Here is an 18,846-nt window from a genome sequence, read left to right on the forward strand (position 1 = left end):
AGAATCACACAGTGTCACCAAGGCTGGAAAAGACCTTTAAAATCATCAAGTCCAACCTATGACCTAACACCACCACATCAGCTAGACCAGGGCACTAAGTGTCACATCCAGCCTTTCCTTGAACACATCCAGGGATGGTGCCTCCACCACTTCCCTGGGAAGTCCGTTCCAGTCATCCTCTCCATGAGGAAGTGCTTCCTAATATCCAACCTAAATGTCCCCTGGCACAGCTTCAGGCCATGCCCTCTTGTCTTGTTGCCAGTTGCCTGGAAAAACAGCCCAGCCCCCATCTGACTTCAGCCTCCCTTCAGGTAGCTGAAGAGAGTGACAAGGTTCCCCCTGAGTCTTCTCTTCTTCAGGCTAAACACCTCCAGCTCCCTCAGCCTATCCCTGTAAGATTTCCCCTACAGTCCCTTCACCAGCCTTGCTGCTCTCCTCTGGACCTGCTCCAGCACCTCAGTATCCTTGGAGAGGCCTAGAACTGGACACAGTACTTGAGATGAAGCCTCACCAGTGCTGTGTACAGGGGAAGAATTACATCCCTACTCCTGCTGGCCTCACTATTCCTGATTCAAGCCTGGTACAAGGCACAAGGTGGCCTTGTGGGCAATCTGGACACGCTGCTGGCTCACGTTTAACTGGATGTGCACCAGCACCCCCAGGTCCCTCTCTGCTGAGATGCTCTCCAGCCACTCCTCCTCCAGTCTGTAGTGCTGCATGGGGTTATTGTGGCCAAAGTGGAGGACCCTGCACTTGGTCTTGTTGAATTTCATGCCAATGGGCTTGGCCTATTGACCCAGCCTGTCCAGGTCCCTCTGCAGCTTCTTCGTACTCTCCAGCAGAGCTCCAACCACTACATCTTTCAGGAGCCCTTCCCTGTTGGTAAACAGTAGGTCTAGCATGGCACTAGCCCTGGTAGGCTCACTTACCAGATGCAGCAAGAAGTTATCTTCCATACATTCCATTCCATCCCATTCCATTCCATCCCATTCCATTCCATACATACCTTGTGCTGTCTAGAAACTTGTGGCCATTGCTGCTCCTCCTGTGGGCCATCAGGCTCAGCCAGGCAGACGGGTGATGGGCAGAGGACTGCATCATGAGCCCTGCCTGTCTTTTGGGCCTGGTGCAGGGAGGGTAAGTCGTGGCACCAACTCCCTCTCGCACTCCCTGATCCTCCTTAGCCTCTTTACCTCCTCCTTCAGCTGTGTCACCACGCCGAGCAGATCACTTATCTGCTCACACCGCGCGCAGCTGGTCTCTCTGCCCTTCTTCAGGGTGAACGACAGGCTCTGGCACTCCCTGGAGCCCCATGTGTCTGTGTGGAAGCTCCATTTGGGTTGCCACCATTCTCCTGGCAACAGCTCTTGCCCAGGTGGAAACCATACTTGACCCTCTGTCTCTGCTGGGGGGGTTTCATGGGTCCCCCTCTCGCGCTGCCCCCAGGCCCTGCTCTGCCAGGGCCGCTGCCTCTGCTCTCCTCTCGCTCTGGGGGAGCCCCACGTGTTGCCCCGGCAACACCCCCAGCTGCCCCAGCCTCTCCTGAGAGCGCTGCCAAGCCCTTCCGGGTCTCCCATCTCTCCCACCAGCTGCCTGGGCTCCGGGAACCCCCTGTCCATCTTCAATAGGTAAAGTTTGTTGTTAAAGCAGGGCACTTAGCACAGCTGCTGCCTCTGTCTGCTCTCGCGGTCTGATCCGTAGCTGCGCCTGGACTCACAAGTGTGACCTGTCAGCTAAGACTGGGACCGAATTCTTCCAGAGGCCTGATAGAAAGAAAGGAGAATGGTGTGGTCCATGACAATGTGATCAATTCAGATTCCAGTTTTGAGTTATGCAAGCCCTACAGGGAGGTAGTCCATAAGTAATAGAAAGCTTTATTGGGCACTGATACACCAAATTGATGTGATACATCAATCTGCTCCTTTGTTTTTGCCTTGTATTTTAGGTTAGAGATTACTTTGATTTTAGAGGGTATTTGAAAATAAATCAGTTTCCTAGGGATGCCGAGGAGGTGTTCATGGGTACATCCATTTTGCTGTGGTCCTCCAAATCACAATTGAAAGGCTAGCAAAAAATGGCCTTTGGTGCTTTGCCAAGCATACAAGTCCTCTGCTCTGTTTCTAGGCGGACAGCGTTACCTCCTAACTCGAATGCCTTGTGCCTCAGAAGCTTAGAGGGGCTGTAGGACTCTTCTGGAGACTCTGCAACCTATTAGGAGGGGCTGTCTTTGCAGGTGTTTTGGCTGCTCGGATATTCCATAATTTGTAACTGAATAATGTTCAACAAGTTGACTTCATTTGGAGATCGCCCACTGTCCTTAAGTGGTGCTTTTTGTGATGCTAGTATTTCCTTGACTTGTTTTATCTGCTGAGTGGTGAGCCAGGAGAGCCTTTAGATTGGTTTATTGTGCTGAATTGTATTGTTACATGCTGGTGAACACCATGGCATCATTAGGTGAATGGCAGTTGAGCACTCAGTACTCATATTGTACATGTTGTAGGTCAAGAGTAGGCTATTTATGTCTATAGACTTCTCCAAGTTACTTCTCTAGTGATTGATCTTCATCTGCTGGCCATGTAAATGCCACGATTTGTTAGGGGCTGTCCTAAATACTTTCTTCAAACTGACAGAGAGACAACCCCTCCATCTCTACCAGTACTCTTCAGCGGTGAGATACTGAAGTGCATTTGGGTAAATGTTGCATCTTCCTTTTCTCTCATGCTTCCCTCCCTCCTCTCTGTTTTGTTTGTTTCAGGTTCTCGGCCTTTTTGGATCTACACAGTGGAAGTTGCATCTTGTGTATGGCGTGGTTAAGCTTGCAGCCTGTCACCTCGGCCTTCCTCCATTTTGGGCTGGTTACTTTTGTGCTGTTTTTGCATGGTTTGCAGGTGGATGCTGGCCTGACGGTAGACTCAACCAGTTCAGTACAAAACAACTCGTGTTCAGGATCTTTTGAGTGCAAAGAAGGTGTTATCCTGCCAATATGGTACCCAGAAAACCCATCACTTGGGGACAAAATTGCCCGTGTTATCGTATACTTTGTAGCACTGATCTACATGTTCCTTGGAGTCTCCATCATTGCAGATCGTTTCATGGCATCTATAGAGGTCATTACATCACAAGAGAAAGAAATTACGATGAAGAAACCCAATGGAGAGACCACAACGACCACCATTCGGATTTGGAATGAAACTGTTTCCAACTTGACCCTCATGGCTCTGGGCTCCTCTGCTCCTGAGATCCTTCTGTCTCTGATAGAAATCTGTGGGCATGGTTACATAGCTGGAGACTTGGGGCCATCTACAATTGTTGGCAGTGCTGCTTACAATATGTTTGTCATCATTGCCATCTGTGTCTATGTGGTTCCTGATGGGGAAACCAGAAAGATAAAACACCTGAGGGTTTTCTTTGTCACAGCTGCGTGGAGCATCTTTGCTTACATCTGGTTGTACATGATCCTTGCTGTCTTCTCTCCAGGTGTGGTTCAGGTCTGGGAAGGTCTGCTCACACTGTTCTTCTTTCCACTTTGTGTCCTTCTGGCTTGGATAGCAGATAGACGTCTGCTTTTCTATAAGTATATGCACAAAAAGTACCGTGCTGGCAAGCAGAGGGGCATTATCATAGAAACAGAAGGTGATCACCCTAAGGGAATTGAGATGGATGGCAAGATGATGAACTCACACTTTCTGGATGGGAACTTAGTGACTATGGAGGGGAAGGAGGTGGATGAATCTCGCAAAGAGATGATCCGAATCCTTAAGGACCTGAAGCAAAAGCACCCAGAAAAGGACTTGGACCAGCTGGTAGAAATGGCTAACTACTATGCCTTGTCTCATCAGCAAAAGAGCAGAGCCTTTTATCGCATTCAAGCTACCAGAATGATGACGGGAACTGGCAATATTCTGAAGAAACACGCAGCTGAGCAAGCCAAGAAGAGCACAAGCTTGCATGAGGTGCAGCCAGATGAATCTGAGGAGTTAATCTCCAAAGTTTATTTTGACCCATGCTCCTACCAGTGTCTTGAGAACTGCGGTGCTGTTCTCCTGACAGTGGTGCGGAAAGGAGGGGACATGTCCAAGACCATCTATGTGGACTATAAAACAGAAGATGGCTCTGCCAATGCTGGTGCTGACTATGAGTTCACGGAGGGGACTGTTGTCTTGAAATCAGGGGAGACCCAGAAGGAGTTCTCGGTGGGAATTATTGATGATGACATCTTTGAGGAAGATGAGCATTTCTTTGTGCGGCTCAGTAACCTCCGTGTGGTGGAGAGCGAGGAACCTCCAGAGCTCAGTAACTCCCCATACCCAAAGGCCATATTGGCTTCTCCTTGTGTGGCCACAGTGACTATACTGGATGATGACCATGCTGGCATCTTCACATTTGAGTGTGGTGTTATGCATGTCAGTGAGAGCATTGGCATGATGGAAGTCAAAGTCCTAAGGACATCAGGTGCTCGTGGTACAGTCATAGTACCATTTAGGACAATAGAAGGGACAGCAAAAGGAGGTGGAGAAGACTATGAAGACGCTTACGGGGAATTGGAGTTCAAGAATGATGAAACTGTGTAAGTACCCCATTTGTTTATTTTCCTGGGTCTAGTGTTGGTGTTTAACCCCACATTTTGCCTCTGTTACAGGTGAATGCTGTCAAGGGACAGGCTCCTTTCTTCAGCTTTCCTTCAGTTTCCCTACCTACCTCTCTCAGGCAAGAACCGACAGCAGGATTTAAGAGTTGGAAGCTCTTGTACCTTCCCTCTTGGGAATGACAAAGTGAGGCTTAGAAATACTGCAGGGGAGGGGGGCAAAGGAGGAAAATCTGTCATTCTCTGAGGTCCCCTAATAAAGATAAGGGTGAATGGAGCATTAAGATAGAGAGAGAAGAAAAAGGGTGAGCTTTTACCTGGCTAGGTAAATATGGGAAAGCCTCTTTTTGAACATCAGACATAGAAGACACAGAAATTTACTGCTATCCCTAGATGAAAATTTTACAACAGTTATTCCCAGGCAAGCAAGAGCTGCTAAGTAGATGAGGGGCTTTATTTTCACAGGCACAACACGTCATACCTGTGTCCCTAGGCTGCTTGCAGGTCTATGTGGCAGCTAATTCACAGCATAGACACAGCTGCAAGCTGTTCTGCTGGACTTGTGAAATCCTTCCAGTCTCCTTGTTCCTATGGTCTACCCATATTCCTCAAATCACTTGCTCTGTGAACTCCCCATGTCTGGACTATTACTACATGTGGTTTTTCCCCTTGTAAAATACCATGGCAATTGGCAATAATGGTCTAAAGCACTGCAGCTTACAGCCTGTCCATGTGGCTCCATGACCCAGTGTTTTCATACAGAATAAAAAAAGGAAGCAAAATAGTCTGTACCACTTCAGCTTTTATTGTGTACAAAGTAGCTGATACAAAGCTAGGAAGTAATAAAGACCAGAGAGGTGATAATGTCTAATTGCTTTAAGTACCTGCTGTTCACATTAGTGGGGAATGAGAAGAATCCCTTAGCTGAGTAGGAAGAGGGAGGGAGGTGTGAACCTGGTGCTAAAACTCTAGTGTTAAGTGTGTAGGTTCCTCTTGTTAACATGTTATCACTTGAGCCATCAAAGAAAGAATTGTGCAGACTTGCAACTGACATGAAAGAAAGTCTTTGTACCAGGGCTCCCAATACAGCACCCAAAAAGATGTTAATATATTCAATGCTATGGAGTAGAGCTGCCCTAGTTCAATAGCACCTTCTGCCTTAGCCCACAGAACCATTTAATCCAGCTAATATTCACAGTCCTGATGCCTGATTATGTGTTCTCCCCTTTTAAAAGAAGAGAAGCTCCTGGTTGGCTGGGTTCAGCCACTGTCAGAAATAGGAAAGGATCATCTGTCCCCATCTGGCCTTGTCAGGGAGGTTAGTCTCCTTGAGCCACAGGCTGATTTCTCTAAAGAAAGTGAAAAAGAATGTCACCTGTGTGGTTAGTTTCCTGTGGAAGACTGCATAAAATATAATGGGTACTACCTTGCTTTAGCCAGGCCTTGAAGAAAAGAGACTTTTCTTGCTTGAAGAAGATGCATCAATTGAAGGCCAGCAGATTCAGGGTAGCAGAGAAGAAGCCCATGAGCTATCTTAGTCTAAACTCTACTCCCTTGCTTTCATCTTCCAAATGTTGGAAGAACTCATTTTGTCTTTGAAAAGTGTGACAGAAGGCCAAAGCACACCTGCATAGTTGCTTCACTTGGGTTAAAACAAATCACATTCAAGAGGACCATGTGCATCCTTGTAGGACAGACTTTAATGAAAATGAAGGCTGTCCATAAAATGAGTATGTGTAGGTTGCTTAGCACTGTGGTTTCTGACACAGAGAAGGTGCCCTATGACATAGGTCAGACCTTTGTGGTGTACTTAAAACTGTGCCCACACTTAATGCATTAAGGCTGCTTTCAGTTCTGCATCAGAAGATGACTGGGAACAAAGCCTGCTAGCCACAGTGGCCGTGGAGACCATGTGGCTAGCAGAGATTAATTTCTTTTGAAGCTAGAATTAGCATGGTTGGCTCAACATAGCACTTAATTAAACTAATAAGCCTAAAAAGGAGGGAGATCATGTAAGCCAGTAGGGTGCTTTTAGTCACTCCTGGGTGTAACTTTAATCACTAGGTCTTCTGGGAGTGGAATTTTGGGTGCAAACATGTCAAGGTAGTTTTCAAGAGACAGCCCTTGGCTGTTAAAATTCAGTGAACACAGAACAGTTGCTGTACTTCGTCAGCTCTTCTCTGAGGTTCAGGTGGAAGCCACTGTAGAAAAGTAGAAGCAGTAATGGGGTGTGAAGGGAGGGTGTGTTTAATCTCTTTCTCCTTAGCTGTCTAAATCTGAATGCAGAAAAATAATTTTGAGCAAATATTCACACTGCAAACAAGATAATTCAGGTCTGAATTTGGAGGTCAGACCCATAATATTACTATTCCAACAAGTACTGTCTAGTTTTGTCAGCCCTAGTTTGGGTAGACGAGTGGATAGGGTGTTTGGAACAGTTTGGCTGACGCAGAGGGCAGTGTAGGAGTGACTGACAGGTTCTGGTCTTGCTTGGTACAAGGCGGTATGAAGACACTGGGTCACCAAATAGCCAAGGCTGAATTTGAATGCCTTGCCACTGAGGGGAACACACCATGAAGTACTGATGTCCCCTACACACTGAGGGTCAACAAAGCCTGGTGCAGGCAGAGGGGAAAGCAGGAAGACTAAGATGGTCAGTAAAAATGCCAAGTACAGGAGATCAGAAAGCAGTGAGAAGTTACATGCTCCTCCCCTTGGGCCTAATCATTAGGACGTCAGTTAGGAAAGGTGAAACATGGACTCTAGTTTCCATGCTGGCATAGGAGCTGCTCGTGTCTTTACACAAACTCGAGCTGGAGTCCTGCCTTCCTCATTGCTTTGGCCTTGTCATTCTCCTCCTAGAGTCACTTTGAAAAGTGTTTCGACTCATGGAGGAAGCAAGCAAATTAACAGCATCTTCCAAACACATAGAATAGTGCTGTGCTTGACTGTGGCTGTGTGTGTGTGCTAAGGATCCACAGGACTGCAGCCACAGTAAGCACTGATCAGTGTAAGCCAGAGGAGAATAAAAGCTTCAGTTCGTGCTCTCAGCTCGCTCTGACACATACATTAAAAAATCTTCAGCTTGCATTCTGCAGTGGCAGATGATCTGTAAGTAGTTTGTAGGTTGACCTCCTGAAGTGTAGCAATGGCTAGATTAATCTGAGGGGCACTGGATTACACAGCATCCTTAAGATTAACCTATAGGAAGGGCACTGCCATCTACCAGATCCCTAGTGCCAAGGATAAGCACTTTTCTTGGAAACTAAATGGAGAAGAGGTCTTCACTTAAATATAACATGATAAAACTAAACTATCTCAAGGTTGTTTTTAAGAGGCTTTCCCTAAGATATGTGGGACTAAAAAAAGATGAGTTGATGCTATCATTACAGAATGAGAGGGAAATGGATCCTGCCACCGGCTCTTGCTTATTGCCTCTGTAATTCTTTCTAGACTAACATGGTCAAAGTTTCCTTACTCACATTTGGGTGGGAGCACAAGAGAAAGCAGAATGAAATAAGGAGGCTTGAAATAGTGCCATTATTACTGAAATAGGGTCATGCAGTGAGTGTGTGTGTGTGTGTATGGGTACGTATGGGTGTTGGATAGCTATAAATCAAGCCATATAATCTTAAATGCTGTCATCTGTTGAGAAGGGAGTTGATCATGCTGCCTCTCAATAATTGATCATGCTGCCTCTTTTTCAATACATTTTTTTTATTTTCAAACTTGTGCTCCGATGAGGGTCAGAAATGATCTAAGCAGCTGAAACAGAATCCTACGTCCCTTGTTGACTAAAAGGAAACTCTCAGGACATCAAGGCCAAAACTTACACATTTTTTTCAAGATGATTGAACACTTTTTTGTTAAATGATTTTGTATGGAAATAAATGTTAGGTTCTTGGAGGTATGAAAATGTCGAAGAATGATTGACCCAGATGCTTTATCATGTCCAAGCAATAAAGAAATCATTAACAGCCAGCAGCAAGAAGTGAACTGGGTTTTAAAGTTTTTTTCTTTTTGCATAATAAAGGGAACTCCCAGCAAGTAATTAAATTTCATTTATATTTTCTCTGTTAAATTGTTTCCTCTGCTCAAATCTGTTTAAATTAATATGAAAAGTTGTCTAGGTCTTGCCTTAGAAAATTTAAGAAGATACACAAGTTCAGAGTAACTAACAGCTGGAAGATGAAGTGACAAGTTCTGCTTTGGCTGTGTAATTTGCAGCAAGTATACTGAGTTAAAGTTTAGGCCAAGAGATCTACTGTGTTAATTGCCTTTGTTACTCATTGCTTAATTATTTGCAGGACCTGAAGAGTTGTAGCCATCTGTCCTGAGTCTGTACTTTCCAAAGTACTGCCTGTGTCTCAGGGAGGAGCTGGGCATTAAGAGGTGCTGTGGTGTTAAACTGGTATTAAGTGGCCTACAAAATCTCTTTGCAAAGTCAGCATGGCTGAACTTTAGTTACATGTGGAAACCTACAGTCCTTTATCTCTGTGTGTTGCTAGGTAGAGCTCTCAATAGCAGAAGGGCTGTCTCCTCCATTCATACAGAGACTGCAGTAGACAAACATATTAAGCCTGCCTCGTTAGATAGCAATATTTATTTTTGCCTTTAGGATTTGGGATGGGTGTTGAGTGCAAGTTGCACATTGCCTTTCCTTGTCTGCTTCTCCCCAAACTAACCCACAGGCTGCTGCATCCATGGCTGTGGCTGCGCCACAGAATCACCATGAGCCTTGGACTGTCTATTAGTGTGTTCTTAGCTTGGTGGGGCTGGTCCCCCAGAGTGCTGTCATGATGTGAAAAATCACATGCCTTACTTCCTGTTGGGGGTCTTAAGGCATTTTCTGGCAAGGGGGGCTCATGGGATGTGCGAATATGTAAGCATGAGTTGTGCCAGAGGTGGTCCTGTCTGGGTCAGGCTCAGATTGGTGCTGTGCCCCAAGGCCAGTGGATAACAACTGCCCCACATGGCCACCACATGTAGCCACTGCTGCTGTGTCTCCTGTGCATTGTGCCACCTTTGTTTGGTGGGAAGGTCAGTATCCCTTCCTCCTCTTTTTCCTTTCCTGTTCACCTGTGCTTGGATTACAGATACCTGGGCTCTAACCTCTCACTTGCAGTCCTGCTGTGGTGGCTGTTAGCTTCCCCCAGCAGATCTGGTGAAGGTGATAGTGGAGAAAGATGAATGGCAATTGTCTATTTGAAGGACATCATACTGAGGTTTGGTGCAATTAAATATTCTTCCTTTTTGCCATCCAGTGCTTGAGGAAACTGTCAAGTTCATTTTTTAGTTTGATCACCTACACAGTTATGGTTGTGGCATTTTGAGGGGAATGCAATTAATGTTAGCGTGGTGTTTTGCCAGTGCCTCTCATAGCACTCTGCAAAGGAGATTGAGGGGCATTATTCCCTATTTGTATATGACAAAAATGCATAAAAAGTGACTTCTCTTCCGTCTGGCAGTAGCTGCAACATCTCACTGTTCGCCCAAGCTGTCAACAGTAACTGCAGTTTTAGGTGCTGATTTCCTTAAACTAAACTTCAGTCACATGACATGAAAGTGTGCTGCATTTGTTTATTTGTGATAAATGTAAGTTTATCAGCTGTGATGACTTCAGTTAATGACTGAGGTTATGACAAAATTATTTTGGTACTCTAGTCTGTTGTTCAACAGCTTTTGCAGACCGTGCACTGATCCTAAGATTCTAGGCTCTGAGGAGAACAGCCCTAAAGAAAATGAGTCTAATTTCTTGGACTCCAGGGAATGAGAACTTGTGTGAAACTGATGGTTTCCTTCTCTCAGGACACGCTGCCTTCCCATTAGAGATTGAATTTGAACTTGCATCCTCCAAACTCTCCTCCAGTTTGTTTCCATTAGTAGATTATCTGGTTCTGGCTTTCTCTTCTTACACCTTCACGTAAATGAGGAGTTCTTGATTGCTGTTTTATATCAGATTAAGGGAAAACAGTAGCAGCTGTCCTCCATTTAAAAAACCTTTCCCCACTAAGCTGCCAGTGGTGAAAGGCTGTTGTATTTGCTTCTTGCTGCAAAATTCTCATATCTGTTCTTAACAGTACCAGTTTCTAATTTAACTTAAGCCCTTTACACACACATGCGTGCGCTCTGGGTTTCTGCTGTAGTGCTACTGGAGGTCTGGGTGGTGTGACCTGCAGGGGATTAGTGTGAGGTGTCAGAGGACTGTTCCTGGAGCACATGTAAAATCATTCTGCAGAAATGTGAGACTGTGACACCATCCTTGGAAGAAGAGAAGCCCTGAGCTGACCTTTACCTTCCCAGATAGTCTTGTTGACAGGTGTCGGGAGGACATACTTCCCATATTTGTCCATGAAGGAGGACGAACAACATCCTGTCTTTGAGACTGTGACTTTTTGCCCGTCAAAGGAGGCATTTGTATGAGTTTATGTGAGAGCATTAAACAGGAAAGGCCTGGGACCCCAGCTCAAAAGACAGGCGTGTGGTAATGACCCTTTAGAGCTGGTGCATGCTCTCGTGTAGCAAGGAAGCCCCTGGGAAGCTCACGGGTTCCAGAAGTAGGAGGCCCTTGGGGAGGTAACATTCTGGGAGGTATCGGAAAGGGCAGAGATGTTCCTTGTTTAGAGCAAAAAAAGGGAAATTCACCTTGCGAGATGACACAACCGAGTTTTGGGTTTAAAAACCAGCAGCAGACCAGAATTAATCCAAGATAAAACAAGTCTTCTATGGCTTGGGTGAGCTTTGCCTCCTTTACCCATACTCACCCAGGTATTATTACTACACCTTTGCAAATATGTGGGTTAGATGTCATGCCCTTTACACATAAGTGTGCAGAGGCACAGGTCATACTTGTTTCCCATCTATAAGAAAGTGGAAAATGCACAGTTTGAATGATGCAGCTTCAGGGGATAAGAAGAGATGCTGGTCGCAAGGCTTAAGAGCCTCACTCCAAGTATGTGCAGGTTTGTTTTTTAGCCCACAGTGGGAACATTACTTACAGCATCATTGTAATGTGTGTGTGACTTCAGACAGATGAGAATGCCAGCAACGTTTCTGAGTTAAATATGGGTTCATCCTTTTCTAAATGAGATGAGAAGAGCAGAGTCTAAAATCTCCCCAGCCATAGGTCTTCCGGCACATTTTTGTTGTGGCTAAGTAGAAGCAGCTCATCCTGGTGGAATGTGGCAGCTGTTAAAATAAGAGATCATTTACCTGTTGCTGGCAATGTAGCTTGTTTCTTATTTACCTCATGTTAGGATAAAAGGTGATAAGAGGATTTGCTGTACTAGCAGATAGAAGCACTGGGGACCAGGTTCATCCTCCAGTTATCTTCAGTGAAAACAGCAGATTTAAAGCTGGGAGGAATGTGAACTGGTACATATTTACAGCTGTCTTAGCAGATGGGCTGATGACAGATGAGGCCCCTCAAGTCTCTGCCTGGGTGCCAGCACACACTGCTGTGAGCATTTCAGCCAAAGCCAGGCCTGGTGTTGAGCAGGCCCCAGCAGCTTGGCATGGCCTGCCCCTTTGGGTTATGCTGGAAGAGCAGTGGGTGGAAGTCAGAGGGTCAGGTAGGACCAGTTCTTTCTGCTGAAGTTTGCAGAACCTGTCCTTAGGAGGCTGACAGAGATGTCTGCTGAGCTGCTTTGGAGACTGAGCAGCCTCCCTTGGAGTGTGGTGCAGACCGAGAGCTGGACTGCAGTGCCTGGACATCAGATCCCTGACAGCTTCCCCTGTGTCCTGCTGCTCTCCTTCCAAGTGCTGGCCTGGAGCCTTTCTGGGTATTGAAAACAGTCCCAAACTTGATGCTCTACCCTATATGAGCAAAATCCATGGCTCTGATCTCCTAGTCCTTCTTTTAGATAGTGGAAGATCTCCTTCAGTGTTCTTAGGTACTGGGGAGGAAGGCAGATTTTTCTGTCTCTCCTTTGTTCACCTCTCCAGAGTTTGCAGGAGTGGGGTTGCTCCCACCTCTGCTGTGGCTGTTGCACTCAGCATGAAGTAGATGGTATCAGTATCAGTATCTGCTGCTATGTCTCTGGTGCTCCATGTAAAAATATATTGTTAAAGTGAAATACGGTAGGAATTACCTTTTTTTTTGCTTCTGTTTTTCTTTCCGTAAGATAAGCAAGCCAAATGGGTCCCACCTTCATAAAAATCACACCTGAGCACCCTGCTGCTCTGCTTTTTTATACTTTAGAGAAAAAAAGCATGATAAAGCTATCCATATTTAATGTAAAAGTCCTGCTTTGCTAATTTCTGCTTTACCTGTCTTCCCTTCTGGATTGGTCTCCCCTTTATCTCATCCTCCTGAGATTTTTGGTCTAATACCCCTATCTCCACCTTCCTTAGTAGAGACAATTGGACCATGATGCTGTTTAGGAAGAATGTGCCAGGACCAGTGTCTTGACTATGAAATACTATATAAGCCCAGAGCACTTTGTTTTCTAAGACATCAGAAATGCAGCTTTATTTGGGGCTAGTTGTAGTTGACTGTGATAACTCACAGTAGTTTTCTCTTTCTGTTGTGAAGTTGGGGAGGGAGAATGTGTTACTTGGCAGTTTTTCCCAGATGTGTCCTGTTAGCTGACACCACCAGAGGTGAGCAGAGCTGTGAATAATGCAAAAGCACCGTGAACGGCCTTGTGTATGAGCAATAACTGCTTGCAGAGCAGCTGAGCTCCCAGGGTTTCATCAGCTGGATCCTGCAGAGCAATACCTGAAAGCTGTAGCAAGATGGAGCGTATCAGATTCCTGGCTACTGCTGGCATGTAGCACCACGGAAGCATGAGAAGCTGTGCATGCTTTATCTCAGCAGTGACTATGGTGTCTATCCCATAGGAAGGTCTTAATTTTATGTAATTAGCCAGCTCTTGACTAACTGTCTTTCTTGCTCTTTTTGTGACCTGACAAGTGGAGTGGTGCTAGACATGGTCTGCGGGAGTCAGAGCTGATGGCAGCTTCAGCAGGTCATTAGACTTTGTGGAAGGCAGCTGGTGCTGGCTTTCCCTCGAGGTGACTTAAAAAAATATTAGGCTCAGGGGCCTGATTATTCCATTCTTTGTATGGTACAGAACAGCAAAAAAAAAAGGCATAACAGATGTGACATCTCCCCTGGCCTGACAGTAAGTCATAGACAGCAGTCTTGGAGAGGAGTGCAGGGTGGTTTCCTTGGTGCACAGGCCCCAGACAAAAGGGTAAAAAGCCAGGGAGTGTTTGCCTTAGGTGCTGGGGGAGCATCAGTGAGTGGATAGGTAGGGTTTTTCTCTACTCTGAGCTCTCCAGGGAGCAGTAGGTCCTACCTGTGTCCTTGACAATGCTTCTGATCAGCTGGGGACCTGAGGAGGTGAGGTGCTGTGTTGCAGAGGAGGTTAGGAGTACTGGTCCTCAGTGCTCTGCTCATAGGGAGGCTGCACTGGGACAGCAGGCAGGATTTTGTAGGCCCAGTGCCGCAGCTCCCCTGGGAAGATCTAGACTAAGTTGGAGAGCAAAACCCAAGGGTTGAAATAGGCCCCTGGGAATATAGCTTTAGGCACCCAAGTGATGGAAGCATTGCCATCCTCGGGGGATCGAACTGCCTTGTCCCAAGGGCACTCCAGCTGTCTCTGAGGGACAGGGTGGCCATTCACAGTTCCAGAGCATTTGAAGGCAGGACAAAGGGATGGGCACGCTGAAGGAGGCACCTCACCAGTGTGCATTCTAACAACTGGAGCTCCTCTTTGGTTTGGCCTGGGACTGTTAATCGCCTTGCCTTTTGGGGACACCTGCTCAGTGTCTTTTCTGAGGAAGCTGAGGCCTCCCTGTTTCATCTAGCCTGACTTGTGACACCTCACATGGTGCTACGTCTCCTGACCCTGCTCTGGGAAGGGAGCCCAGCAGCCACTCTGTCTGGGGATGGCGGCTGCCCCTGGCTTTCTCCCTTGCAATGCAGGGCTGACCTGGGTGGCAGGCAAGGGAGTTTTACTGGGCCGTAAGCCTGTGGAGGAGAGTCCTGAGGAACAAGTGTGCAACAACAAACTTCTGCTAAAGGTGCCTCCCTTCCAATTTTGGGGGGAAATGTGGGGTTTTTTTAAGCAAATTACTGCTTAGAGTAACAGCCTGCTCCCTGGAGGGAACATCTAATGGAATTCAAGGGTTTCTCTGTCTTGTTCTGGGCGGTGAGAGCTCCCTCGAACTGCTGCCCAGAATACTTGTGAGACACCCTATAATTCAATTAGAAGTACCCTCCAGGGAGCATATAATTATATCATATCTATGAAACGTAATGACAGCCCCCTCGTATCACATGGTGAGTAACTCTCTGCTGCTGCCCAGAACCTTTCACCGGTAAGGAACTAATCTGCTTAGTGCAGATTGAACTCGGCAGTGTACAGCACTTACCCAAATGCTTCTGAAGGGAATCCCTGCCAGTGGAATAAACCTGTTAGCAGTACGTGAGCACTGCCACCCTTGCATTCCTCTTCCCAACCCTTGAAGCACTCCAGCTGCAGGTACTCAACTCCACGCTCACCCTGGGAGTTTTAAAGGATAGGAAGTTTCCTTCAACCCTTTAAACTTATCTTTTTGCCCCTTGTTGGGTAGTGATAGTCGGTAATACAGAGGGTGCTGAAGGGATTGAGCTCCATTGCAGGCAGTGTCCTACCTTCCTGATGATACCCTGTAAAATTTTGATACAAATTGAGATGTTCTGGGGAGAGAAACAATTGCAGTGCCTGTCTGCAGTGTGCACCCCAGTGTCACAGCATCTGAAATGGTTTAAGGATAGAAGTGAGGAAGAGCAAACTTCACTATAAAGAGGACTTCTATGGTATTCTGTAATTCCAGTTAACTCTCACCAGAGGCATCAGCTTAAATCAATCTGCAGAAGGAGGGCAGGGTGGGGCCTTGGAGTGACTTTGAGTACCGAAAAGACTCACGTGGAGGAATTTCCTTCCCCACAGTAGAAGTGCACTGGGAAACAGTATCAGCTACCTTGTGACTGAAGGGTGGCCCTAATCTGTACAGGTCTGATAATGCAGTGCTGAGACTGCTGCACCCAAGCTTCCTGTAGCACAGCAGCTTCAGACAGCTCTCCCAGAAAATTCATCCACCCACATAAATAATGAAGCCCATCTATCTGACACAAGATTGTGGTTTCTGTGACTGCTGTTGTGTTGCTGGCTGTCAGCCCCAAGGTCTCTCTTTGCCCTCAAATCCTGGAGCTCTGAGTGAGCTGGACACTCTGGAATACAAGATGGGTGCAGGGAAGGGACCTTTGAGAGATGATGGGGACAGCAGGTGAATGAAGTTTGCTCTTGTTAGGAGACAGGAGAACATTGTACTGACCTTGAAGGCAGCAATTCTGAATCCCAGTTTGTGTCCTTGACTGACATTTTGGGCATGAATCATCAAAGGTGGAGCAGAGTGTGTTTAAGTGCTGGTCTCATCTCCTTGGGGACAATTACATGGGGAGCCATTGGCCATCAGAGACCTGGTGGGGTTATGTCTGTCACTGGTTAAATGAGTTTACCTGTGAATTGCTAAGTAGTCTGGAGAACGGCAGATAGAGAACAAGGAGGTTGTAATGACAAAAAGAAATGGATGGCAGTTACTTGCTGAGAACCATGGAGCCTTGGTCTTCTCCACTAATGTGGGGCTGGGGATTCATTTCTTTTTGCAAGGCCAGTACTTCAACCAGGACTTTAGTCTGTGGGGAGGCCTTGGAGATGGATTAAATTTATCTTCTAGTTCCTCCTCTACTAACTGGTAGGAGAAGAAACTTTCTACCTTGCTGAGGCAAGCCAGGGAAGGAGGTGCTCTTTGCTTACTGCTCTTTCCTTACTGCTGTCTCCACTCTACCACTGCCTTTATCCCCCCCAGAAAAAAAAGAAACATGGCACTCCAAAGGCTACCTCTTCTCCCTGCCTATTGCCGGTGAATTCTTTGGATCACACTGGGAAGCCATCTGATCTTTTTCAGGTAGTGCTACCTTGAACTGGGTATGGCTTGGAGCAACGAGAGAAGCAGCGTTCTTCACTGTGTGCATCTTCTTCCCTCATGGCATCCAGGTACCTGTAATGATGACCCCCAGCTCCAAACACTGCAGCAAAACAAGAGATTTGGCATGAAAGAAAATGTTGAACAATTGTGTAAGTCCTGGTGGCTCTCAAGCACCAAACGCTTCTCTAGAACAGGGGAGGGACGTAGGCACATGGTTGTGGCAGGCTCTTCCCTGGCTGCATTAGAGTTGTGTTTTCACCAAAACTGTGGAGTAACTGTCACTGCTTCCCTGCATTTGCACAAGGAGTCACTGTGGATTAACACTTTGATTTTCTGTTCCTAGGGAAACCCCTTTTACCAGCTGGCTTGTGCTTCACGTGACCTTAGAAACAGTTACATGTTTTTTTCTCTAATAATGTAGTGGCACAGTAGCATGCTCAAGGTTACCTTACTTCCTGTAGACAAAGCATGGAGAGTGCTTGAGGAGTATTGAGGTGATATTATTTGGTTACCTCAGGCAGTTTCTTGTATAAATTAAAGGTATTATACATTTATATTTCTTGTTTTATATGGAAGGATCCCAAATTGCTCAACCAATTGGGCAGGTGGATAATTTTATCTACCAAGCAAAAGACAGTGCTTGTAGGCACACCATGTTTGGCAGCCTGAAGTAGTGGTACCATTGGGCAGGGCGTGATTGGGGTGAGGAGGTGTCCAGGTTGGGCAGGCTGGCACAGTCAGCAGCAGCATGCCTGCTGCAAGAGGAAGGGTGTACCACTTTTGGGGAGTGTACAGTGACTGAGGTGTGAGTGCCTGGGCACTGAGCATCCTTCGGTGCTGGATGGGTGATGAGAGAGTTTGTGTGGTGCTGGTTTGATAACACAGGCTCTGAAGAGCAGGGCAGTCAGCAGGGCTGAGGTGCAGGAACTCAAAATGCTGCTGTGGAAATCACAGCCTGCCTTCCCTCATGGCTGCTGAGCAACACCAGGTGCTGTGAACAAGGCCTCGGTAGGGTGGTCTGTCCAGCATCCCTTCTGAGATGCTTTAGTCACTGTGCTGTGGTGGGACACATTGATCCTCTTTGGCAACTGAAGCAGACTGGTGGGCTTCACATCATGCTGTGGCACTGCTGCCCCCACCACTTCTGGCTCCCACAGCCCTCTCCAAGGAGCCCGCTTGGATCTGAATGTCAGCTATTGCTGTGAGGCTCCTACAGGGACGTGGTGTCTCATCAGAGCCCTGCCATTTAATACAGCTGTGGAAATATCAATCTGGTTTTACCTTTTTCAACAAGTGGGCACACTGTCCCCCCTCTCTGTCACAAGCATGCCACATATGTTGTGAGCAGAAGGTGGTTCCACTATCTCCTCCTCTCATGCTGGCTGTACTGTCCCTGATAAGGACCTGCTCCCAGACTCTGGTGAGTACCTCAGTGAATTGTGGAGGCTGAAGTCCCATCCATAGAGGTGGCAGGGTCTTGCTCACAGCCTGCTTGTTAGCTGATACCAGGGCATGTGACATGGGTGCGTGCCCATCTCAGCTTCTGCAATAAGCCCTTACTCACACAAATGTCTCTCCAGAGCCCATTAGGGTCTCTTAGCGACTTTAAATTGCTTTTAGCCTGGACCAGCCTTAGAACCTACAAGGAAAAGCTTTTTTACAGTGAAGGACACCCAACCTGCAGTAAATGGATGTTAGATTGTGCTATTTCTAGGTGCAGGAATCATAGAATCATAGAACTATTCAGGTTGGGAAAGACCCTTGAAATCACTGAGTCCAACCATCATCCCTACTCTACAAAGTTCTCCCCTAAACCATCTTCACCAACACTACATCCAAATGATCCTTGAATACATCCAGGGATGGTGACTCAGCCACCTCCCTGGGCAGCCTGTTCCAGTGTCTAACCTCTCTTTCTGTGAAAAAAAAATTCCTAATGTCCAGTCTAAACCTACCCTGTTACAGCTTGAAGCCATTCCCCCTTGTTCTGTCGCTAATTACCTGTGAAAAGAAGGTGATTGGGAACAGTCAGCATGAGTTTAGCATAGCAGATCATGCCTGACTAATCCAAATGCTTTATGTGGTGAGGTGCCTCAGTTGCTGGTCATGGAGAGAGCAGTATGTGTCATTTGCCTTGGCTTTTTGGTTTTGACATGTTCTCCAGTACCATCCTTATAGCCAGACTGTGGATATAAGGCTTTGATAGGTGACTACAGGTTGGATTAAAAAACGGTCTGGTCTATAAGGCTGAAAAAATAGTGGTCAGTGATAAGAGGTGTAAC

At 46.6% G+C, this 18,846-nt stretch overlaps 1 protein-coding gene across 1 annotated transcript in view; it reads left to right on the top strand.

Annotated features, from left to right (window-relative positions):
• The first annotated feature begins 2,801 nt into the window (after positions 1 to 2,801).
• The window catches only part of SLC8A3 (solute carrier family 8 (sodium/calcium exchanger), member 3), a 100,562-nt gene continuing 84,517 nt past the window's right edge, over positions 2,802 to 18,846 (top strand). The window contains exon 1 of the mRNA XM_010007720.1: positions 2,802 to 4,567. Coding sequence (XP_010006022.1) covers positions 2,802 to 4,567 — 1,766 coding nt within the window. The remainder of the gene's footprint in view (positions 4,568 to 18,846) is intronic.

The sequence above is a fragment of the Chaetura pelagica genome, unplaced genomic scaffold, assembly GCF_000747805.2.
Source record: "Chaetura pelagica isolate M959 unplaced genomic scaffold, ChaPel_1.0 scaffold70, whole genome shotgun sequence".
In the NCBI taxonomy this organism is placed as follows: domain Eukaryota; kingdom Metazoa; phylum Chordata; class Aves; order Apodiformes; family Apodidae; genus Chaetura; species Chaetura pelagica.